At 41.4% G+C, this 26209-nt stretch overlaps 1 protein-coding gene across 3 annotated transcripts; it reads left to right on the forward strand.

Annotated features, from left to right (window-relative positions):
- Positions 1-2630: 2630 nt before the first annotated feature.
- On the forward strand, positions 2631-25948 carry LOC112197116. Of its 3 annotated transcripts, XM_040517788.1 has the most exons (13): positions 2631-2728; positions 13467-13643; positions 13755-13943; positions 15079-15320; positions 15389-15419; positions 15574-15689; positions 21155-21371; positions 23392-23520; positions 23625-23741; positions 24490-24564; positions 24643-24827; positions 25065-25124; positions 25567-25948. In XM_040517788.1, the coding sequence occupies exons 1-11, from the start codon at positions 2639-2641 to the stop codon at positions 24718-24720; spliced, it is 1461 nt and encodes a 486-aa protein (XP_040373722.1). In that variant the 5' UTR covers positions 2631-2638; the 3' UTR covers positions 24721-24827; positions 25065-25124; positions 25567-25948. The 3 variants fall into 3 exon arrangements, with proteins under 3 accessions (XP_040373722.1, XP_040373723.1, XP_040373724.1); XM_040517789.1 differs by lacking the exon at positions 25065-25124; XM_040517790.1 differs by lacking the exons at positions 25065-25124; positions 25567-25948 and adding an exon at positions 24924-24942.
- Positions 25949-26209: the final 261 nt, after the last annotated feature.

Raw genomic sequence — 26209 nt, forward strand, 5'->3', positions numbered from 1 at the left:
TCCACCGGTCGCGTTGTGTTCCCGGCTGTAATACGCCAACCATCGCGGGTAGGAGCCACTGTGAGCGCTGCGACCGTGCTGGGCCATGGTCGAGGTGAAGTTGACAGAGTCGAATTGGCCGTGCACATAAGGCTCTCCATCGATGGGCAGGCCAGTGATGGCGAGGATATCCAACAGAGTGATGCTCATTTGACCAAATCTAAAGTCAAATGTGTTGGTGGCGGTATTCCAAAAACAGAGGAAAGCAGCGAGCGGCGAGCGATTACCACCGCGAGGAAGATGGAAACACAAGTCAATAGTGTGGGTGATACCTGCCGTGTCCCAGCGAGCTAGATCTCGTGCCCGCGTCTCGCGATACCAGGAAATCTCCGGTGTACTAATGGAGGATGGCCAATTCCCTATCATGGCTCGATGGTTCTGAGCACCCCAACCGCTAAAGTCTCTAGGAGTCCGTCGGAGGACTGGAATGGGCCGGCGAATAGGAAGGCCGTATAGAGCGATAGCATCGTCCGGAATAACGCCTTGCGGTGCTGGGCCCAACCCGGTGTGATGGTCGGGAAAACGAAGGAGTAGGGGTCGATGAATAGAGGTTTCAAGATGAATGCGGGCACCGATGCTGGTGCCCCAAGTCCGAGCAGCCTTTTCATTTAATTCTTCTTCCTGATCGATGATGATTTTCTTAGGGGGAGCCATTTCTGGGTTGTTTGCAGAGAAGATGTTGGCAGAAATGGGTTTTTCTGGGTTTAAGAGACTGGAAGGGTTTCTGATGTGACAAGGTTGCAGCTGTGAGTTTAAATAAAGGATTTTGTGAGGGAAACGATGCCACAGAAAGCGTTTCACAAACGAAAGGACGCGACCTTCATTAATGGCATCGTTTCAAGCGACCGGCACGTCTTTCTAAGTCCCCTTCAATCAGTTACACCCCAGCGGGCCTGATTTCGCGGCTTGGGGGGCAATGTTTGAGCCCAAAAGCAATTTTGGCAGAATCCTTTAGTGGGTTCGAGCCAGCGGGCCGATACCTGCGGCCCAAAAATAAAACCACTCGGGTTTGGGTTATAGCTTCGCCCATTCCGTGTTTCATAAGGAGACGAAACCTTATTGAAATCGAGTAGTAGAGACTAAACAGGAAACTTCAATTAAAAATCCTTCTGAGGCAAGGAGCAGTCGAAACCCTAGGGTATAAATACAGGGTTAAGCGGTGAAATCAAGGACAGCTCTCAACTCAACTAATCCCAGCGATTACAAAGCCTCCCCGAAGCAAACCTTCAACCTCGTTGAAACCTGGTGACCACGCGCCAGTCCTAGTCTCCTCGCGAGCCGACTGCCAGTACTGCTGCCATCGATACAACCAGCGAAGCAAGGGTAACGCCTTCGCAACCCAGCGAAGCTAAAGTCACGCTTTAGCAAAACCCGTGCTTTCTCACAACTTCCCAGTGATTGCTCTGCTTAGTCTACAACACTAAGTATCGATACGGTGAACGCGAAGAGATCACACCCAAAGTCCTTATCAGTAAGGCAGAAGTCCTTTTCCGAAAGGCAAGAGAAGAACCCTGTGACGAGGTTGGTGCTCTCCTCGTCCATAGCGCTTGAAGAAGAAGTCAGGTCAAGAGACTACCCCAACGACTGCACCCTGCGGTGCTGGCACGCCTGCGCAATCACTCGCTCAAAAGAAACGGTTTGCAAGCCAATTGGTTTTGGAGCCAAACACTATCAATAATAAACTTGGAGTCACTATCAATAATAAACTTGGAGTCAGTCACCTTCAACAACAATGTTTTGAAAACCTTCGTATAGAGCACTATGAAGACCATCTGTAAGGGCCAAAGCTTCAGTAATAATAATAGAAGTCCTTCCCACATTTTTGGCAGCCGCAGTACAAGGATTACCATTATGGTCTCTCATAATGAAACCCGCAGCAGCAGTAGAGCATTTTGTAGAAAGATGATTTAGTATGGTTAGTCTACAAAACAGGACACTGAGATGGGAAAGGTGGTCTAGCACAATCTCATGTCAATTTTTGACTTTTAGCTTGCATTATCAAAATCACATTGGTTAGTACCAAGAACATGTCTGAGGATTTCTCCTACTGTAACTTTGTCTAAAGTCAAAGCTGGCTGCCATTTCTGATGTTTTTATTGTAAATTTGAGAATTCTATTGTCCTGCTTTAAATTTTGAAATTAGATTCTTGTCAAGGGAGTAAAAGAGATAAAGTACATTAGATTGTGGCATTTGGTTTTACTATTTAAAATTATAACAAGTGAATTCACATATATGCATGTGTTCTGCGCGCACATGGGTGCAAACATCAGTATTGCTCCATTAAGGGACTGAATCAAATACGCCCATCACATAAATGAGTATAGAAGTAGTGAAGCACTAGTCTTTGGAAGGAGGAGGGGAGATCAGCATCGCCATGTGTAACTGATCTTTCTATTAGTGCAAGAAATCGATGGTGCACAAGGATTCTAAGCCAACTCTATTACTAACTCTCTACTAATAAACTCTTCGTTAGTGTGCATCCACGTCTTTTGTCCAAAAATAACCTATAGTTATCTTATTTCATGAGTAGTTACAACTTCTTTTACATCTTATCAATTTAAAAGAAATTTAAATTTGTTTGATTAGGCAACTCTAGATATGGTCGTCACTCTTCTTGAAATTGCAAGGATCTTTGCAACTAAAGCCCCCGGGAAGATCGATGCTGATGTACTACAACTACTGTGGAAGGTATTTCTTTTTCCTTCAATCATCACCTCAGGCACTTCTTAGTGATTACAAGTCCATCATATGTTTGTCTTCAAGTTGAATTTTTATTTTCATGAGCAAGTTTTTTTTCCATTCGAAGTTTTGTCTGTTTTACTTAGTTTATTTTTTTTGGGGCTACAGCTGTTACTGTTTCTTGATTAGATTTGTTATTTACTTTCATACAATTGACTCACTTAGGATGTGTTTGGACCTAAATCTAGCCACTCCTATGTAAAGCCATCTGGAAACTCGGCCTAAGGGACGTCGGGTCATGCATCCGAGTTGAAGGTGTTGTCTAACCCAGGAAATGATTTTTGGAATCATAGAACTGTGAAGAGTGCGTCGTTCGGCCGCCTGGCCGAGATTTGAGACTTTGGGTTGGGTGACCTATAATTAGAAAATGGGCCACTCAGCCAAGCTATTAGACTATCCAAATGAGAAATGGGTGGATTCACAAACAAGCCTAGAAGTGGACTAGGAATGTTCGGCCAAACACAAGCGATAAGTTCGGCCGAGAGGTCATTCAAGGAAGGAATCCTTACAAGGAAAGAGTTCGAATCAATTATGGATTTCGATTGCGAAGATTTCAGATATCAGCCAGGTCAGGGTTTTATGAGATGAATCAATCTTAGAAGGAAGGAGAATCCTACTCAATTTCCACGTCTTGGAGGACAAGTTAGCTAGGGTTTCTGATTTGTATATATAGAACATTGTAACTCATTGTAAAAGGTCCTGCACCACACAAACAAATCAATATACAACTTTTACTCACAAACTTTTCTCTTGCTATTTCATAGGTACTTTACCTTCGATCCAACTTTCATAACTTGTTTTTATTTCTAGTTTCTTAGCTTCAATTCAGTACTTTACATTCAAGCACTTTACTTTCTTGTTCTTTATTTTATATGTACTTTACTTTTCACACTTAGGAGTAATTCGTAATATAGAATTATCATCCATTGATCTATTTTGGCCAGTCCGGATTGGATTGATGCGATTCGCCGTTCACACACATATCATCTCACAACGTTTTGACAACCGAGTCCACTTCACCTTCGTCTTCACCGTGATTTGCGAGTACCTTCACCCAATAGATCTCTCGCTTGTCACCCGAACCTTTGAGTTTACCCAAGAAGTGAACGTGATAGAAGATCCCGGTCAGGATTGACGCATAACCGAAGTCCTTGCAACAGAGGCATCAGAACCTAACGGCCGAGAGGGTTCCTTCCTCGGCCTACAATCATTTGAAAGAAGTCAGATCACACACCATTCAAATCATAAACCTCGCTTGGCCATTCGGCCGCGAGTTGGCACGCCTGCCAATTTCAGAAGGACAATTCAATCACAAGTCCCTCGGCCCTCATTCGGCCGAGACGATTTTGAGGCAAATATCTTTTGGCACACCCGGTAGTCTTGCTAGCATCCGTCTCAGCTATAAAAAATGTTTGCCTCAAAATCATCCGGGACGAATGAGGGCCGAGGGACTTGTGGTTGAATTGTCCTTCTGAAATTGCGCGGGCGTGCCAGCTTGCTGCCGAATGGCCAAGCGAGGTTTATGATTTGAATGGTGTGTGATCTGACTTCTTTCAAATGATTGTAGGCCAAGGAAGGAACCCTCTCGGCCGTTAGATTCTGATGCTTCTGTTGCAAGGACTTCGGTTATGCGTCAATCCTGACCGGGATCTTCTATCACGTTCACTTCTTGGGTAAACTCAAAGGTTCGGGTGACAAGCGAGAGATCTATTGGGTGAAGGTACTCGCAAATCACAGTGAAGACGAAGGTGAAGTGGACTTGGTTGTCAAAACGTTGTGAGATGATATATGTGTGAACGGCGAATCGCATCAATCCAATCCGGACTGGCCGAAATAGATCAATGGATGATAATTCTATATTACGAACTACTCCTAAGTGCGAAAAGTAAAGTACATATAAAATAAAGAACAAGAAAGTAAAGTGCTTGAATGTACTGAATTGAAGCTAAGAAACTAGAAATAAAAACAAGTTATGAAAGTTGGATCGAAGGTAAAGTACCTATGAAATAGCAAGAGAAAAGTTTGTGAGTAAAAGTTGTATATTGATTTGTTTGTGTGGTGCAGGACCTTTTACAATGAGTTACAATGTTCTATATATACAAATCAGAAACCCTAGCTAACTTGTCCTCCGAGACGTGGAAATTGAGTAGGATTCTCCTTCGTTCTAAGATTGATTCGTCTCATAAAACCCTGACATGGCTGATATCTGAAATCTTTGCAATCGAAATCCATAATTGATTCGAACTCTTTCCTTGTAAGGATTCCTTCCTTGAATGACCTCTCGGCCGAACTTATTGCTTGTGTTTGGCCGAACATTCCTAGTCCTCTTCTAGGCCTGTTTGTGAATCCACCCATTTCTCATTTGGATAGTCTAATAACTTGGTTGAGTGGCCCATTTTCTAATTATAGGTCACCCAAACCAAAGTCTCAAATCTCGGCCAGGCGGCCGAACGACGCACTCTTCACAGTTCTATGATTCCAAAAATCATTTCCTGGGTTAGACAACACCTTCAACTCGGATGCATGACCCGACGTCCCTTAGGCCGAGTTTCCAGATGGCTTTACATAGGAGTGGCTAGATTTAGGTCCAAACACATCCTACGTGAGTCAATTGTATGAAAGTAAATAACAAATCTAATCAAGAAACAGTAACAGCTGTAGCCCAAAAAAAAAAAAAAAAAACTAAGTAAAACAGACAAAACTTCTAATGGAAAAAAAACTTGCTCATGAAAATATACCTTCACCCAATATATCTCTCGCTTGTCACCCGAACCTTTGAGTTTACCCAAGAAGTGAACGTGATAGAAGATCCCGGTCAGGATTGATGCATAACCGAAGTCCTTGCAACAGAGGCATCAGAACCTAGCGGCCGAGAGGGTTCCTTCCTCGGCCTACAATCATTTGAAAGAAGTCGGATCACACACCATTCAAATCATAAACCTCGCTTGGCCATTCGGCCGCGAGTTGGCACTCCCGTGCAATTTCAGAAGGACAATTCAACCACAAGTCCCTCGGCCCTCATTCGGCCGAGACGATTTTGAGGCAAACAGGATGATATGGTGCCTTGCCACACTTGGATGAGCTAGGATCCAGTAGATCTTACTTTGTCAGTGGTTCATAGTTTACAGAAGTTGTCGTTCGCAGATAGCATCCAAAGTATACTTATCAATAACTGGGTCCAATAACGTAAAATGGAGCTGAAACCTTGAGATTTTTTCATTTGTTAACCTCAATGCTTTGGTGTCATTTCAAGTTCAATGGTGAAATTACCCAACTGAAAAACACTGCAAATGGCTCATGTTTTCAAAACTTGTAATGCTAAGCCATTTTTGCATAGAGAAAGATCATTGAATTAAAACCTTTTTGCGTGGGTCTGAGTTGTGGACCTGTGGGTTGAGACTTGAGATAAGGGTTCATATGTGTGAATAATTGTCTTTCCATGTAGAAGGATTAGTTTTAAACATACGGTATAGTAATTTTCACTTTTTGGTTAGTTCATCACATAACTTGTCTTCCTTTTCTCTTTTTTGTTTAAGTAAAATAGATTCCAGAGAGAATGTAGAGAGAATTGTAATCATATTATTGAGAATAGGAGCCCTATATATAGGGATTACAAAGTACTAGTTCTAATGTTACAAGGAATACCAATCTGTGTAGGATTGGGAAATCTAGAACCTTCTCTCCTATTGCTACTCCTAGTTTGATAAGGCACACTAAATCGATATTCCTTCAACACTCCCCTTTGTGCCGTTCAAACTTTGTGGTGATGCTTTATCTGTTGCCTCGTTAAAAACCTTGCCAGGAAACAAAAACCCTGTGGGACAAAAATAATCCTGGTCGAAGGACAAAAAGAGCACAACACGTCCTTCACTCTTCGAGATCGAACATGTAGACATCATAACTCCCCCTGATATCGATATCTCCCCCTGATTGCTACAATCGTGGGAGTTTGGATAACTTTCTTAATCCGATGCTCTTCACATGTTTCTCGAAGGTGGATTTAGGTAACGACTTAGTGAATAAGTCCGCTACATTATCCTCTGATCGGATTTGATTCACTTCAATCTTTAGAAGTGATTGTTGTTGCTGATTATAAAAGAACTTAGGCGATATATGCTTGGTGTTGTCGCCCTTGATGAAACCTAACTTCATTTTTTCAATACAAGCTGCATTATCCTCATAAATGCATGTAGGTTCATCTGTGGTAGACTTCAAACCACAACTTCCTTGAATATGTATAATTACAGACCTTAGCCATATACATTCACGAACGGCTTCATGTAGAGCAATAATCTCTGCATGATTCGAGGAAGTAGCAACAAGGGTCTGTTTTGTAGACCTCCAAGATATCGCAGTGCTTCCCATGGTAAAGACATAACCCGTTTGGGAGAGACATTTGTGAGGGTTAGAGAGGTACCCTGCATCAGCAAAACCCATCAAAACATTGTTGTCGTTTTGATGGAGGAGAATAGGGTGAGCCTGGCCACCATGGGCGGCGGCGGCACTAGCGGTGACTACATGGTCGACGGTCATGTTATGGACGACGGCTCTATACCTAATGGGGTCCGATCCCATTCTTCCGTCATTCCTCTTCTCTCTGTAGGGATAAAATAGGCCCATATCAATCGTACCTCTTAGGTATCGAAAGATTGTCTTTACACCAATCCAATGGAGGCGTGTTGGCGCAGAGCTATGTCGAGCTAACAAGTTCACTGCGAATGAGATGTCTGGTCTTGTACATTGAGCTAAGTACAATAATGCGCCTATTGCACTCAAATAGGACACTTCAGCCTCTAATGGTTCTTCGTCCTCATCCTTTGGACGAAACGGATCTTTTCCTAGCTCAAGACTACGACCAATCATGGGAGTACTCACAAGCTTTGCTTTATCTTCATGAAAGCGCCTTAGAATTTTCTGAGTATATGCAGACTGATGGATCAAAATCCCATCACTACGGTGCTCGAGTTCTAAACCGAGACAAAACCGTGTTTTCCCAAGATCTTTCATCTCAAATTCGGATTTCAAGTATTTAGCAGTTTCCTTCAACTCATCTAGAGTCCCAATTAGGTTCATGTCATCGACATAGACTGCTACGATTGCAAATCCAGAACTTGTTCTCTTAATGAACACGCATGGGCATATTTCATTGTTAATATATCTCTTCCCAATCAAGTAGTCACTTAGACGGTTATACCACATCCGTCCGGATTGTTTTAATCCATATAGTGAGCGTTTTAATCTTATTGAAAACGCGCTCCGTGGTTTAGAGCCACTTGATTTGGGTAATTGAAGTCCATCTGGAACCTTCATATATATCTTTGAATCTAGATCCCCATAGAGATATGCTGTAACCACATCCATGAGCTGCATGTCAAGTTTTTCGGAAACTACCAAACTGACAAGATAGCGGAACGTTATAACATCATTACGGGAGAATATGTCTCCTCGTAGTCGATTCCAGGGCGTTGTGAGAAACCTTGCGCCACAAGGTGGGCTTTATATCTTACCACCTCATTTTTCTCATTACGCTTTCTAACAAAGACCCATTTATGGCCAACAGGCTTTACATTTGGGGGTGTCTGCGTTACAGGCCCAAATACCTGTCTCTTTGTTAGTGAATCCAATTCAACCTGGATCGCATCTTTCCATTTAGGCTAATCTGCTCTTCGTTGACATTCTGATGATGCATTTGCATATCATATTGCAAAAGGAATTATAGAATATGATGATATCGAACCTCGCTCTATTGAGCAATGTCAACGAAGAGCGAGGTTCGATATCATCATATTCTATAATTCCTTTTGCAATATGATATGCAAATGCATCATCAATCGCCATAGAATTTCTATCCATCATCTCATGTACACTAGTGTAATTTATGGAGATCTTTCTATTCTTTGGAGTTGGTTCTGACATTGGAGCGTCCCCCAATGATGTCTCTTGGACATAACCATAATCCAGAATATTCTCATGAGATAGATTATTCACATCGATGATTAATGGATTATTTTGTGCCAAACTCGCTTTCTTTCCTGGGCGAGAATCCATCGAACCTATGGGCCTCCTGCGCTTCCTGGCAGGAGCCGTACACCTAGCCACAACGTCATGTTGGCGCCATACTCATGTCTTCTTGAGGTGGCGTCATGTCCTCTAATTTTAGGGACATCAATCCTTGTAGGCACGTTTGCAGTAGGTATATGTGATCTCGTCACTTTAGCGATATCAGAAAACGCATCAGACATCGATTCTGCTACGTTCTGAAGATCGAGAATTCTCCGCACTTCAATTTCAGACTGTGCGGTTCGGGGATCAGGATGAGACAGAGTGGGGACAGACCACGACAATTCTTGTTGTTCCTGTTGAACATTGATGTTCTTATCTCCCCCTAATGACGGGAAGACTGTCTCATCGAAGTGACAATCCGCAAATCTAGCGGAAAAGAGATCGCCTGTCAAGGGTTCTAAATAGCGGACAATCGTTGGAGAATCATAGCCAACGTAAATGCCTAATCGTCGTTGAGGACCCATTTTGGTGCGCTGTGGAGGCGCAATTGGCACATAAACTGCACACTCAAATATGCGTAAGTGTGAGACATTAGGCTCATACCCAGTCACCATCTGGGACGCAGAGAAGGGTTGAGTGGCAGTGGGCCTCAGACGAATAAGCACAGTTGCATGCAATATTGCATAGCCCCAAGCAGAAATAGGGAGATTGGTGCACATTACCAATGCCCTAGCGACCATTTGTAATCGTTTAATGGCGGCTTCTGCGAGACCATTTTGGGTGTGAACATGAAGAACTGGATGTTCAACTTCTATCCCAATGGACATGTAATAATCATCAAAAAAATTTGATGTAAACTCCCCAGCATTGTCTAATCTTATAGACTTAATAGGATGATCAGGGTGGTGAGCCCTTAGCTTAATTATTTGTGTTAGGAGTTTAGCAAATGCAGCGTTCCTTGTGGACAAGAGCATGACATGTGACCAGCGTGTCGATGCATCAACCAACACCATAAAATATCCAAATGGTCCACATGGCGGTTGAATAGGTCCACAAATATCACCTTGGATTCTTTGCAAGAATGGTATATTTTCTTTGGTGTCCTTTGCATAGGATGGTCTCAATCCTAATTTTGCTAAAGAGCAGGCTTTGCAAAACGAATGATGGGCTTTAGAAACAACCAATGAGGATTTGGTTGAGCCATGAAGTCACAATTGACCGTAGAAGTAGAAATTTGAGTCAGGGGAGCAGAGGTGGCGTGAAAGCCACCCTTGGGCAGCAAGGGGAAGGCGGCGCCGGCTTGTGGTGGCCGGACTTGAAGGGGGAAGGTGCCGTGAGGCGTAGGTACTCCTCCTTGATCCAAATTTTAAAGTTTACTTCCTTTCGTCTGAAAAAGGGATGTCTGTGTGAAGTCTTTAATATACGGATCATCATGTCACGACCTGGGTGTCCCAAACGGTTGTGCCAAAGCCTATATGTGTCGGAATCCCATAAATCATCTCTCATGACATGGTTGGATTCAATGACTGGAATAGTGGTTGCATACAACCCACTAGATCGACACATAAGTTTCTCTAAGACTCTTTTATGTCCGTAGTCATTAGAGGTGATGCAAAGGAACTCTTGTCCATTCTCACAATGCGTTTCCGCATGAAAACCATTGGCTCTTATATCTTTAAAACTCAATAGGGTTCTTCCTGCCCTAGGAGCATAAAGAGCTTCGGTGACATTTAAAATTGTGCCATTTGGCAACATAAATTGGGCTGGTCCTCGACCATGAATCAATTGAGATGATCCAGCCATCGTAGTCACGGAAGATCGAGATGGTGTCATCCATAGAAATAGTTGCCTATTTCGAAGGATAGTATGTGTAGTTGCACTATCCACGAGTCATTCTAGCTCTTCGGGGAACATACTGAAAAATAATAAAGTTCGAAATTAAAATATGTCCAAGACATGAATAAAAATAAATCGAGACTTTATTAATAATAGCCAATGATTACATCAAAGTTTCGTGACCATAATCTAATCCAAAATAAACTCAAAGTCGTAGGCAAATCGTAGTCACTCTATCCATTTGGTAACTCTAATCAAATATGACCAGGGAAGTAGAGAGAGATGCCAGTAGAGCGAAGCTCTCTTAAATACCACTAATCTCAATTACTTTCCTAGACATCATACGTAATTCGATGCGCCACATAAGATAGAATTAATACAAAATGTCATTTATTGACTAAGGCATAAATGCCATTACATAATTCTTGGAAATATAAAGGACTACACTAATCAAAATCTGCAGCATCCTTGTGCAATTCCTTGTCAGATTTGAAGTCCGCTATGGTGAGATTGACGTTGGCATCATCACCATCTTCTTCTTCTTCGGCAAAATGGGCTTCATGCTCTCTGAAGTCTCTATATGCCTTGTAATGTGCAGCCAATTGTTTGCTTGCATTGCATTGCTTGAACCAATGTTCAATAGATCCACATCTATGGCATGCATCATTACGATTTCCTCCCTTGAATTAGATGCATCATGTGCATGAGGACGAGATTGACGTCCTTGTTGGACAATGGCGCCACCTCTATGGCCGGCGGCCTTGTGTCCCCCTCTCCCACGTTGGCCTTTGTTGCCACGTGCTCCCGCACCATTTTGGCGGTTTCCTTCCTTTGTAGGGCGGTTATATGGACCAAAACGTCCGTTGTGTCCCTTAATTTTAGGGTTCTGCTCCTTGCACCCAAAGGGTGCATTATTATAATTTGCCTCATGAACGCTCTTAGTTCCGATAGGTCTTGAATTATAATTCCTCACGAGGATATTATCATATTTTTCAGCTACTGACATGACATTAATTAGCTGATGAAACCTCGTGAGCCGTCCAGTGTTGAATTCAGTTCGATATTGCTTTGATAGCAAAATAGCTGAGACGGGGAAGGTGGAGAGAGTTTTCTCAATTAGTTCTTGCTCTGTGACCGATTGTCCACAGTACCCCAACATGGTTTTGAGGCGTAGAACTTCTGAATGATATTCAGCTACAGACTTGAAGTCGGCGAATCATAGATTGCTCCATTGAACTTTCAAGTCGGGGAGGAGGGTATCCTTTACATTACCAAAATGCTCTTCTAGCGCAACCCATAATTTTCTAGCATCCTTGATTGCCATGTACTCTAATCGGTGTGATTTATCCATGTGACGCCTTATCAAGATAAGGGCGGTGGCATTATTCGTAGCCGTACGCTCGAATAGGAGATCTGGATTTGGTGCCTGAATTACGGGTAGGATCCCTTTTGAAGTGAGATGGTTCTCAACATCCGTGACCCAACTATGATATTCCGAGCCAGTTGAGTCAGGGATAGGAAAGTCAAATCTTGACATCCTGAAATAAGAAGAAGAAATATATAAGTCTCGGAGTAAAAACTCCCACGACAACTAATAGATAATAAGATTTCCGAGCTATGCTACCAAGAAATCGATTTCCAAGAATGATTGGATTAGACCGAAACAATGATGTTTATATGGTCGTTTAATCGATGCTTACGGACGCTCTTAGTCCGAAGTCTTACGAACGCTCTTAGTTCGTTTGTAGCGTGAATCCCCACGATTCTGCTTTCTCAAAATCGAACCCACGTTATAAGAAAGGTGGGATGTAGAAGAAGGGAGGTTTTCAAGTCCCCGAAGAAAAGAAGGGGAATTTAAAGTACGAAAGCAGGAGCTTTAATTATAAATACTTACTTGTTTGTTTGGAGCTTGAACACGTGATTCTTGAACTTTTGGAAGCTTGGATTATTTGTTGATCGATGGAGGCAGCTTTGGATGGCTCGGGGGTGATGGCAGCAAGGTATTTTGGTTGCTGCCAAGGGTTGCAGGGATGTAGGCCGAAAGTTGCTTCAATCCGAGATTAGGATTGCAGAAGCAGTTCAATCCTAAGCTAGGATTGCAAATGGTTTGCAATCCTGATCGTAACAGATGGCTGAAACGGGGCTGTAGGTGCAGTAGGCTTGCGGCAAGGCTGCAGGGGCAGTGCGCAAGGCAACAGGGGCTGCTGTGGGGCTGCAGGGGCAGCGATACAAAGTTGCAAGCGCACGGGAGCATAGGCTGCAGCGAAGGGGCGCGCGAGGGGTAGGCTGCGGTGATGGTTTTGCTAGCTCGGGCTAGGTGCTGCGGTGGTGAAGAGGATTTTCAGGTTTTGGTTTTTGTTTGACAGTGCTGATAACGTGTTTTGAGAGAGAATGTAGAGAGAATTGTAATCATATTATTGAGAATAGGAGCCCTATATATAAGGATTACAAAGTACTAGTTCTAATGTTACAAGGAATACCAATCCGTGTAGGATTGGGAAATCTAGAACCTTCTCTCCTATTGCTACTTCTAGTTTGATAAGGCACACTAAATTGATATTCCTTCAACATTTTTCAGTTTCTTCTTGTCTTCAGCATTGTCGTTTCCACTCAACTTTAAGATTTAATGCCCTGCTCGTTCATTCAAAGAGTCGATCATTTATTTCTCTTTTTTTTTTTTCAATTTTTTTTTCTTTCTCATAAATGTCTCTGTCATCCAGAATTTCCTCGGTACTCTCATCATCTAGAATTTCCTCGGTACTCTCATGGAAACATTGTTCATTTGTTGATCGCAACTGGTATATGTCTTTGTCTGATCGATTGCTATTATTGACTCATTACATTGTAGACTTGTCTTGTTGGAGCTGGTCCTGATGGGAAACACACTGCATTAGAAGCGGTTACCATAGTTCTCGATTTACCACCACCACAACCTGGGTCAATGTTGGGCCTTACATCAGTTGGCAGGGTATCTGCTTCTGATCCAAAGGCAGCCCTGGCCTTACAGAGATTAGTACAAGAAGCAGTAAGCATCTTAATGACCAGCAGATGCTGTATTTGCTTCTCTTTGATTTTATTCATTAAATAACATACATGATTTCTGTCTCTATTGATTTCTGAATAAGTGTACTGTTAGGTATGGTTCCTTGGAGAAAATGCAAATTATGCTGCTTCTGAATATGCTTGGGAATCTGCAACCCCTCCTGGTACCGCATTGATGATGCTAGATACAGATAAAATGGTTGCTGCTGCCAGTTCCCGCAACCCTACTCTAGCTGGTGCATTGACTAGGCTACAGAGGTGTGCATTCAGTGGCAGCTGGGAGGTATTAGGTTCTACCTCAGTGTCATTTTTTTTTCGGGGACAAAAACTGAAATTTACTACCCTCTATCAATAGTGAAAGTTTTGCCTCCTCCTGTATGGGTCTGAATATCGTGGGTAAGGGGTTGTAATGATTAGTTGAGTGCATATGTCCAAAGCATTGGTACATTGTTATGGTAGTTAACCGATTTTTCTTTGAATCTCTTTTTGTTCCCTCTACCATGTTTCTGGTCCTGTCTATTAGAATTAGTGTATCATACCTAAAAGCAAATGGTGATGGGTGGAGTGGACCAAGTTCTTATATATTATTATGGATGGCTTAGAATTCCTGATGTGGGCTTCTACATTCTCCAACTTGTCCCCTTAGGTCCGACTACACATTGGTGCGGTTGTATCAGAACATGTATGTAGATCTCCCACGGCGTGACTGCATGTCCAGCCCTGCACATGGTTGGAACGAATAGCTAATTGCATGTTAGAGACCAATTGGCAGAGATGCCTAAGAATTTATAGATTATTATGCAAGGCTTGGAATCTGAATGTGGGGTTCTACAGTCTCCAACAATAATGAGTTTCCTATATTTAAAAAAAAAAAAATCATCAACCATTGAACTCCCCCACTGCTTGTGTGCTCAGAGCCTTGCACTGTGGTGCATGCATGCACACATTGTTTTTGTGTAATGCATTATCAACAGGAGTTCTCTCTTTATCCTACCAATAAAGTGTGGTTTCTATTCAAGAAAAGCAAAAAAAAAAAAAAAAAAAATTGAAGCTGCAGTATCATTAGGCATTAATAAAAGAATTTCAGGAGTAGAAGCGGAATAGGAGGGGGAGGAGACAGGACAGGTGAAGAAGCAATGATAAAGTGAGGTCTTAAACAGTAAGCCTATGGCCTAGATAAACTGAGGTGATAAACATGAGAAATATTCTGAGATAAACAGTAACCTTCCCTGGATAGAGATAAATGAAAATACATCAAAATGACCACAAGGATAGAGACATACATCCAAGTGATGGATGAAATATAGTCACATCAGTTCGCATAATATATATTTCATTCACTTTAGATTTGTTACACTCTTACGTTTTTTATTTTTTATTTTTAACCTGTTGGTTTTTTGGGTTCTCCTGTTCTCCAGGTTCGGATCATTGCTGCTCAAGCTCTCACAACTATGGCAATAAGAGCTGGTGAGCCTTTTAGGCTACAAATCTATCAATTTTTACACACTATAGCAGAGGGCGGAGTGCAGTCTCAGTTTTCTGAGATGCATCCCAGTAATGGAGAAGACCAGGGAGCTAGTGGCACAGGCCTCGGAGTTCTAATCAGTCCCATGATAGAGGTTCTTGATGAAATGTATAGGGCACAAGATGATTTGATCAAGTAAGTAGTTTCTTTCTTCAATTGAGGTTTTTGAAGTATTCATACTAATATGTTCTGTGGGTAAATAGGGAAATGCGCAACCATGATAATGCTAATAAGGAATGGAGTCCAAAACAGGATACGACGTATTCAGACCGTATCCAAAACAGGATCCGCGTATCCACACATATCTGAGCGTATCCAAGCCATATCGTACCCGTATCCCGGATCGATACGGGATACGAGGCCAAAATGCCGTATCCGTGCTTCATAGGAATGGACAGATGAAGAGCTTAAGAAACTCTATGAAACCCATGAAAGGTTGCTTGATCTTGTTTCTCTGTTTTGTTATGTTCCAAGAGCAAAATATCTGCCTTTGGGGCCAATAAGGTACATATTCAATTTACGTGCTTTATTTCTTTCATTGTTATTCTTTATGGTCGTATTTGAAAGAATGAGTTCAAAGAAGCTTTATATTGGTGATGTGGCCACTACTACCAAGTATCAACAGTGGAAAGTGTTAAATATTACCCTTAGAGAAATTAGCAACAATTAGCAACAAAACCACACTGAACATTTCATAATTAGTATTAACCCAAGAGAACTGTAGCAAACATGTAGATACTCATGATATTTAGCTACAGTTATCCATTTTATATTTATTTATTATTAACCTAAAAGAACCGCGATAAATATCTTGATATTTAGATTCAGAGCCACATAGATTCCCACTTACAACTAATTTCTTTTTACAAATCACTATTATGCAAGAACATGTTTTTCTCAAGAGGTGGCTTTAGGACTTTGGTTCAAGCTTTCCTTAGTTGCCTTCCAACTTGTTACTTGTCTGTGTCCTGCATTCCATCTTCTGCGTGTGCGTGTGCGTGTGCTTTGGTTATTGGGGGGGGGGGGGGGGGGGGGGTGTCTTTGGATAGAGTAAGATACTGGCAAAGCCCTTTGGGTCTCAGTTTTGGTGGTTGTCAAAGACTTTTGGCTAAAAAAATGTTGTCAATGAAAAGAAGAATATTGGTTGAAGATGATTTTCATTGATACGTACAAAGGAAGTTTATACAAGAGATGCCTTAGCTTACAAGACTACAATTACTACAATCTAGGAATTAATACAGGAAAAAGAATCCTATTTAATCTCCTAAAGTAATTACAATTATGTTACACGATACTTTCCTACACTCCCCCTCAAGTTGGAGAGTGAATGTCTCGAGCTCCCAACTTGCGAATCAAAGGAATGAAAACTTCCTTTCCCAAAGCCTTTGTGAAAACATCAGCCAATTGATATGAAGAGCTCACATATTTTGTAGCTACTGAACCATCTTGAATCTTGTCCCTAATATAGTGACAATCCATCTCTATATGTCTAGTCCTTTCATGAAAAACAGGATTAGCTGCAATATGCAAAGCTGCCTTATTGTCACAATACAACAAAGCAGGCTTTGAATGAAGAATATTTAAATCTTTGAGAAGACTCCTCAACCACATCAACTCACAACAAGCTCCTATCATTGCTCTATATTCTGCCTCAGCTGAAGAGAGTGAAACAGTCTTTTGTCTCTTTGACCTCCAAGAAATTAGCGATGAACCAAAAAACACACAATAGCCCGTAGTGGATCTTCGAGTCATGGGACAAGCAGCCCAATCTGAATCACAATAAGCACGAAGTCTGAAATCACTTTGTGAAGAAAAAAATAGATCTTGACCTGGACTATTCTTGAGATAGCGAACGACTCGCAAAGCTGCTTCCATATGAGATTTGCGTGGCTCATGCATAAACCTGCTCAGTACATGCACCGAGTACGTTATATCAGGTCTTGAGATGGTGAGATATATCAATCTTCCAACCAATCTCCTATATCGTGAAGCATCCTTAAGCAGATCCCCCTTGTTTGACAATTTCAAACCACGCTCCATAGGAGTATCAATGGGAGCTGCTCCCAATAAACCTGCATCACTAATAATTTCCAATGCATACTTTCGCTGAGAAATATAGATTCCATTCTTGGAGCGAGAAACTTCTATGCCAAGGAAATACTTTAAATCACCAAGATCCTTGATACGAAATTGGCTGCTAAGAAAATGCTTTAAAGCAGAAATGGTGATGGGATCATTACCTGTGATTAATATGTCATCAACATATATCAATAAAGCAGTGAATGATTTTCCCTGTTTTCGAGTAAATAATGAGTAATCTGCCTTTGACTGAATATACCCAGCCGATCGAATAGCATTAGAGAATTTTGCAAACCATTGCCGAGAAGCTTGTTTTAAACCATATAAAGACTTGTGAAGGCGACAAACTAAATTCTCCCCCTGTCGCCGAAGACCAGGAGGAGGAGACATGAAAATTTCCTCATCAAGATCACCATGCAAAAAGGCATTATTGACATCTAATTGATGAATGGACCAATTTTGAGCAGCAGCCAGAGATAATAAGCATCGAACAGAAATAATCTTAGCAGTAGGTGAGAAAGTGTCATGATAATCAATACCTTCCATTTGAGTGAAGCCCTTGGCAACCAACCGAGCTTTATACCGGTCAACAGAACCATCTGATCGATGTTTGATCTTGTAAACCCATCGACAACCGATCGGTATCTTGCCAGTAGGTAAAGGAGTGAGAGTCCATGTGTGATTGTCCTCCAATGCTTGCAATTCGCAACGCATCGCTTCTTGCCACTCGGGATGAGAAGCAGCTTCGACATAAATGTGAGGCTCACGAACTTGGCTAATCTGAGCAATAAAAGAGCGATGCGAAGGAGCATAGCGATGATATGAAAGATAATTGCACAGAGGATATCGCGTACCTTTGACTTTGACAGAATCTGGAGTGGAAGAAGACAACGAGTTTGGGAAGCTGGATGTGACTTGCAAACAAACAAAGTCGCGTAATCGGACTGAAGGCATGGTTGGCCGAGCAGAGCGACGAAGAGGCTGTTGTTGGGGGTTAGGTGGCTGCGGGTCAGGGATTGGCTGTGGCGGTTCTGGAATGGGCGGGGGTGGCGTGGGAACTGCAGCGACAGGCGCCGCATCTGGAACTAGAGCATCTGGGTCGGGATTTTGCGGTGCAGCCGCTGAGGATGGGGAAGCCTGGCTGGGGAAAAGCGGCGGGGAGGCCGAGATTGCCGCTACCGGCGCAGCGGCGTCGGGTCCGGATTGGGGTAGACGGATTGGTGGAGGCGAACCGGCTAAAGGGTGACCGGTGTGGGGTAGCGGATCCAGGATAGGGGTATGCGGCGCAGCGGTGGACGGAGACAGCGCCGGAACTGTTCGTCGGGGTCCGGGACTGGAGGGGGGTGGGAGGGAGGCAATGCATCGCGGGGGACAGGTCAATGGTTGTGTTTCTGAGGCAGGAGAAGGACGATGTGGATCTGATTGACTGATCTGGGTTTCATGTGTGGGATGGTCAGTTGGGCCAGTTATTTGGGCCAAAGGATGAGGATGAGAGTGATCTGTTTTGGGCTTTAGAGCAGCAGAATTATATGGAAAAAAATATTCATGAAAAACAACATCCCGGCTAGTAAAAATTTTGTGACTAGAAAGATCGTAGAGCTTATAAGCCTTCTGACCGACGGGATAACCGATGAAGATGGACTTGACCGCTCGAGGAGCAAATTTATGTGTGACATTAACATTGGTAGCATAAGCTAGACAACCAAAAACACGAAGGTGATGAAAGGAAGGAGGTTTAGAATAAAGGCGCTCGAATGGTGTTTTGAAAGAGAGAAGTGGAGTGGGTAAACGATTAATAACATGAACAGCAGTGAGTACACATTCTCCCCAAAATTTTGAAGGAAGATTAGCCTGAAATTTAAAAGCACGTGCAACCTGGAGGATATGGCGATGCTTGCGTTCCACTACCCCATTTTGTTGGGGCGTATAAACACAAGAATGTTTGAAAAGAACTCCATTATCTTTGAAAAAATTTTGAAGAGAAAGGAACTCAGCCCCATTATCACTACGAAAACTCTTTATCTGAGATGAGAATTGATTAGATGCGAAAGCAAAAAACTGTTTTACTAAAGATTGAGTCTCATGTTTATGTTGCATTAAGAAAACCCAAGTAAAACGAGAATAATCATCCACAATAGTAAGAAAATAATGGGCACCAGAAAGAGAAGAATGTTTATAAGGACCCCAAATATCACAATGAATAAGATCAAAAGGTTTAACGGATGAGATAGAACTGGTACCAAAAGAAAGACGACTCTGCTTTGCTAATGGACAAACATCGCAAGCATGATTAGAATTAAGAGAAATATTTAAAAAATGTTTAGCAATATAATCTAGAGGAGGAGACGAAACATGGCCCAAACGACGATGCCAAAGATTGGTAGATGACATGGTGAGGTGACAAGCAAGTTGAATCGGTGATGAGTGATGTGGTTTGGACATGGTTTTCTCCGTCGCTAATGCCATCAAATAGTAGAGACCGTCACGTTGCTTACCCAAACCAATCGTCCTCCTCAAAACCAGATCCTGCAAAATACACCAATATGGGAAAAATGTCACTGAACAATTCAAGCCCCTTGTCAGACGACTGACCGATAACAAATCAACTTTGAATGTAGGCACACACAATACATCACGCAGGTAATACACAGAATTCAGAGGCAATGATCCTTTTGTAACAATATTAGCCTTCTCTCCGCTAGGTAATAACACAGGAGGCAATGAACAATTTTTACTTTTATGCAAAAATAATTTAGGAGATGAAGAGATGTGATCCGTTGCCCCGCTGTCAATGATCCAGTTGCGGGAAGAGATCTTAGATAAACCTGGTTGAGTTACAGCAACATTGACTTGTGAATTAGAGCACTGTGGTCGACCTCGGAATGAACCTACACGACGCTTATCTTGATCAAAAGGTCGAGCATCAGGAAAACTGCTGTAGACGTGATCTGAAGAATAGGATTGATTGGGCTTGTTGCTCCTAACAGCCATGTCAGTTGAATGTGATTGAGGACTAGAAGGATCATCAGATACTTTGCGATTCAAAAAAGCCAAAACTTGTTGAAGTTGTTGCTTGGAGAGAGGACTGCAACAAGAGGAACCGTTTTGCCGATTAAATTGATTTGGTTGATAATGTTGATTGAACACTATCACCAAGGCCAGATGATCAGAATGATCAATGAAAAATGATTTGAAATTTTGATTTCCCATAGAGACGTGATCAAGGATTGTTGTACGAGATATAGAGTACAACAGAATGAAAAGAAAATTAGTTGCACGAGAGATAAGATGCAGCGGCTATGGAGTCAGGATTTTAGTCCTGCTCTGATACCATGAAAAGAAGAATATTGGTTGAAGATGATTTTCATTGATACGTACAAAGGAAGTTTATACAAGAGATGCCTTAGCTTACAAGACTACAATTACTACAATCTAGGAATTAATACAGGAAAAAGAATCCTATTTAATCTCCTAAAGTAATTACAATTATGTTACACGATACTTTCCTACAGTCAAAGACTAGAACCTTTTGTCCATTATGTTAAGCCTGCGGTTTCCTTGTCCTTGTAGGGTGATTTGTGTGATTCCTAGTCCTGATGCTGATATTATTTGTTTTGTAGCTCTGCTCTTTTGTGGACTACTTGTCCACCTTCTTTTTTGTTTCATTCTTTTTGTTCACTAAATTTCGTTTCTCTTTAAAAAAGAAAAAAGAAAAACTTTTTATAAAGTATTAACCTTGTCAAATGATCAGCTGTCAGAAGGTGTTGAGTGCGGGTTAAATCTATTTTGGTTTGAATAGTGCATGTGGTTTCTCATTTTGGGTTTCACTTTTTTCTATATCTGCATTTCTTATCCTCTTTTGTTCATTCCTCTGCTTAATCTTATGACAGTGCAAAACTTATCGACATCTATCGCACTAGGCACAATATTAGTGCATCAACTGGTTTGAGTGATCCAGCTGTTGCTACTGGAATTTCTGATCTTATGTATGAATCTAAACCAGCAGCTGTAGAGCCTGATGCGCTTGATGATGACCTTGTAAATGCTTGGGCAGCAAACCTTGGTGATGACGGACCGTTAGGAAATAATGCACCAGCAATGAGCAGGGTAACAAATATTTTAATATAATCCTGTAGTCTGAACTTTTGATTTCTTTTGAAAATTATGTAGCTGAAGGATAGAATGAGGGGATTGAAATTGCCACCCCCCTTTCTAACAAACCAAACCCCCCTCCAAGAGTAATTTTCTAATGGACATGTGCATGGAGGGGGGTGTGTTTTGTAGAAAAGGGGTGCCAATTTCACCTCCCTAGAATAATACCTCTCAAATTAATAGTCAAATACATCAAATCTTGACTCTGAGTGAGACATTTGTCTAGATCTTACCTCTCGTGTCTCTATACATATACTATATAATTCAGATATGAAAGATCTATTAGCATCTTATTATAAGTTTCTTTAGATATACTTGAGCATCAGAAAGTAATTACCTCGACTCTTTGTTTATACTTTGCCCTTTACATTGACAATAGTATGGTAAATGAACTTGTGTTGAAATTCAAGGCAAAAAGCTTAACCAGAACTGAACCTGAAGTTACATGGTCAGTCTAATTCTAGGATTGCCATTTAGTGGCCAATATTCAACTGGTTTCTATAAGGATAAAATAAAAAGTAAGAAAAAACGCGGTTGACCCCCATATGACTAGGACCAGCCACAGCTGAAGGTGTGAAATGGTTTCAGGTTTCATATGCATGCTTCTTGGAAGTACACAGATGGTCAAAATTTTGAAATCCAGAACAAATCCTACTTGCATGTAGGGGGTAGGATAGCTCCAGAAGCAAGTCTGAAGATGAGTGGAAGAGGTGGCATGCCACACATGGCACGCATGGGAGGATAGTATCTTATTTGCATGTTATCAGGGGGTGATTAAATTCGAAGCAGAGGAGGTGCGCATAATGGGTTATCCTTATAATCTACTCACTTAGGTCCAACAAATGGTAGGCATCCCAAATGCCAGAAGAGGAATAAAGGGGTAGTGCCCATGTCACTGACTATCCAGGAATCTCACTGTGTTGGTAATAGTGGGTCAAAGTTCAGTCACATTCGGCAGATGAAAACAAAAAATTTGAGGGGTGACTACAAGCTAGGGAAAGAAGGCTCAGTGGGCCATACGCTTGCAGTGATTTTCTCGGACTCTAGCTCAGAAGAATGTTGTTGGCAGGCCCCAAAGTTGTTGCAACTCCGAAATGTGGATAGAGTTATGATAATGGAAAGGAAAACTAGCTATGGATTTAACTCGCATAAGTTAGGAATCTAAGACAGTAATCATGTGTCCTAAAGACACCAGGACAAAAAGAATAAGGCCGCTAGGAAGTAGACCTGAAAATCATTTCGTTGGGCCTTTATATTGGGAGTTTAAATATTATCCTCTTTCATCTATTATTCTTTATTGGTAGGCTGTTGTAGTTTAGGACTCTGCATGGTATGCTATTGTGTCAGTTGAGCATCTAATTTTGTTGCTTAATCTGTCTCTCTTTCTTTCGCAAACTTCTTGTCCGCTTCTTTGTATGATGCTTTTTGTTGGTGGATAAAAAGCTGTTTCTTTTTCAAAAGAAATAATAAAGTAGACCTGAAAATCATGTCTAAATTGCTTTAATTCCAGAAAATACAAAACGATTCTATTAGATGCTACCATGTCTTTTTATTATACTTTAAACTTGTCTCCTGCATCAGTTGTTGTTTGGTAATTTAAGTGTTTACACACAAAACCTAAAATAAATAGAGCATCTAGTCTTTAGCAATTCGATATTTAAGTGTTGCAGATTTGAGAGGGTACCTCCTGTTCTGGTCGCCAACACCGGCTGGCTGGCGGTATGTATGACAAGGCCTAGGGTATCTGTTCCCCGTCACGGTTTCGAACTTTAAAGTTCAGAAAATAGCTTCCTTGATTTAATGTTGTGAATGATATTTTGCATAGATGATTGATTAAAGGTCTGTTCATAAAAAGCGAATTTTAGATTCTATTGTTCAACTTTTTATATTTTACTTTGCATAGCATTTTCAGCTTACAGCAGAATGTCTTGATCCACCTTGAGTGTGTGATTATTTCACATCCACTTCCTGTTAGGTTAATGAATTTCTAGCCGGTGCTGGAACTGATGCTCCTGATGTTGATGAGGAAAACATCATCTCTAGGCCGTCAGTTGGTTACGATGATATGTGGGCAAAGACCCTATTAGAGACTTCAGAACTGGAGGTATGCTTTTAAATAGCATTCTTCAATTTGCACTGTATGCAATAGAGCTGGAGTAGCAATGCATCTGAGGGGGTTGTAACTAACTATAATCAATTGAATTGCAGGAAGAAGACGCGAGGTCATCCGGGACATCTTCACCTGAATCAACAGGCTCGGTCGAAACTTCCATATCATCGCATTTTGGGGGAATGAATTACCCTTCACTTTTCAGTTCACGGCCGGTATGAGATTCATTCATTATTTTCTTGCTCTGTTTTTCTTATACATTCTAGTATTCATGCTTCCGATTTTTCTGTTCACATGCTTTGGATTTGCTAAGGTTCTAGTACCAGGCTTGATTATTTTGGCTCTAGAACTTCAATACAGTAATTTGTCCTTAGGTGGTGTTACTCTACTTTAACAACTAGCCCTCTATAATTGTAGTTGCTCATATAGGCAAAAGAAAGCATATCAGAGTGAATGATTCAAGAGCTGCGTGCTTTATATTCTGAGCTATAGTCTATTTTCATGTGTGCATTAAAATGGCCCAGCCTTTGAATTGATTTGATGGCTGGGACTCTAGAGGGGCTCATACCGGGGAGAAAATGGGGAACCCTTAAGGTCAAAAGATGTATGGATGGACTTTTGCTTATGGCCTTTGTTTGAAGTAGAACTGTATCACGTAATAATCTGAGAAAAATTTTGCTTCTGGTTTTGTAAGCAAAAGAAAAGTAGCCCGTGTGATGAATGTGTATTTTTTGTTTAAAGAGTATAAGTAAGGGTCAAAGCTTTAAGTTCGTCTTTTTGGAACATTGTCTAAGCATACCCTATCTTGAAAATGGTTAATTAACAGTTCGGATACTTGTTGCCTAATTGATCCCTGAATATTACTGGTGAATATTACTGGTTACTAATGGACTCTTCCTTGACATAAATTATAGCATCTGCAATATAGGATTTAATGTTTGGTTAATTAATTACTTGTAACAGGAGAGGTCTGGAGGAAGCAGATGTAGCAATCCATCTATGGGGGGTCCCTCATTCAGTGAGGGTTTAGGATCTCCAGTTAGTTCTCATTGCCTTTCATATATCTAGTTTTGTATCCTGGACTGTCAAAATTGTGATTCTTCCGACTTTTATCAGATTAGAGAAGAGCCTCCGCCATACTCGTCACCTGCAAGGCTGCAACGCAAAGATTTGAGTCGTTTGAGAATCCCTTAGCCCCCAGATCCCAGAGTTTTGGATCCCAAGATGACGAACGCGTTTCTTCTGGAAATCCTCAACATGGAACAGCACTTTATGACTTCACTGCTGGTGGAGATGATGAGGTAATGGATTCCTAATGATCCAGTCTGGCCTTAAAGTATTGTTTAATGATCCAAGGGTGTCTCATTTTTAACCTGTCAGCACGTATATATTTGTAGTGATCCTATGATACAAAAGCTTACTGGATGACCTTCTGCCTTCCAATATGCAAGAAATATTGCTGTCTTTTCTCAGTCAAATTAGTAGGCCATTTTGAGTGCAAACATGGAGGTGGCTAAAATGTTTTTCTGTCGATGCAGTTAAATTTAACAGCTGGAGAGCAGGTTGATATCGAGTACGAAGTGGATGGCTGGTTTTATGTAAGTACAGGGTGCATAGGTTTAAACAATATTTGTGGTTTGTCGGTGCTCCAATATCTGGAAAGCAAGATTTCATCAATGTGTCCTTCCCCCTCTATGTTTTATTATTATTAGTTTGCCAATATGATTATGTGAAATAGGTTCAGAAACATAAGCTTGTATTGTATTCAGTGTATATGCATGGTTATCCATTGGAAAGGAAAGAAATTGATATTCAGCCTAACCAAAAGTTCTGTCCCAAAAAGGGGTTCACTTGGACCCCGGGGTAGTAAAAGTTTCTACGCCCTGAATTGCATCCGTTTAGTTTTGCTGGGATCTTAATTTCCATGAAGTTTTCATTTAATTATTTATTTTGTTAATTACCATTTTGACTCGTTTTCTACTTGGTACTCCTTTCAAGTGAGGCAACATTTGGTGCTAATGCATTGAAAATTTTTTACAGGTAAAGAAGAAACGCCCTGGGAGGGATGGGAAAATGGCTGGTCTGGTCCCAGTCCTCTATGTTAGTCAGGCTTGAATTGCAGATTGACCTGCTATTCTTGGTTTCGCACCGTGGTATATCAGGCAGTGGGCTTGCTTGTGGTACCTGGAAGTTTAAATCTCCAGTTTGGTGCCACATTAGTGAATCTCCTGGTACATCCAGTGTTTGAGCAGTGGGAGTCCCGTGAGAATCAGGCAGGATGTTGGTCATTGTTCATAGTTCTTGGTTGTATTATATGTTCACATTTGTTTATAGTTCTTGGTTGGTTTATATGTTCACGTTGCTATACTTTAATTGTGCTTTTGATTTTGTTACTACAAAAGGTGTAGACCCTATTTGAGTGAATGTTCAGGCAATAGTTTGCCCATTTTCGTTACATAATTTGGCCGTTTATAATGATCAAGTGTGAGATGCTCGCTTTAGTTCAAACAAGAATGGCATCGTCCTGTATTACATTAAATTTGGCATCATTCCTGTCAACTAGCCCCCTATATATTTTAAGAGATGAATCGTCATTTTCAAGTAGCTTGTCGTGTGCATGGTTCGTTTTGGCCTGTTATATATTGCAATCCGTGTAAACTGGTTTCCAAAACCACCGAACTAT

Source organism: Rosa chinensis, chromosome 4 (assembly GCF_002994745.2).
Source record: "Rosa chinensis cultivar Old Blush chromosome 4, RchiOBHm-V2, whole genome shotgun sequence".
NCBI classification, from domain to species: Eukaryota; Viridiplantae; Streptophyta; class Magnoliopsida; order Rosales; family Rosaceae; genus Rosa; species Rosa chinensis.

Bases quoted from the DNA above. Each gene is read 5' to 3' on its own strand.
- LOC112197116 (XM_040517788.1), top strand. From the start codon at position 2,639: ATGGTCGTCACTCTTCTTGAAATTGCAAGGATCTTTGCAACTAAAGCC. The intron at 13,644-13,754 runs GTAAGCATCTTA...GTGTACTGTTAG, and splicing joins AGAGATTAGTACAAGAAGCA to GTATGGTTCCTTGGAGAAAA. The intron at 15,420-15,573 runs GAATGGAGTCCA...CGTGCTTCATAG, and splicing joins ACCATGATAATGCTAATAAG to GAATGGACAGATGAAGAGCT.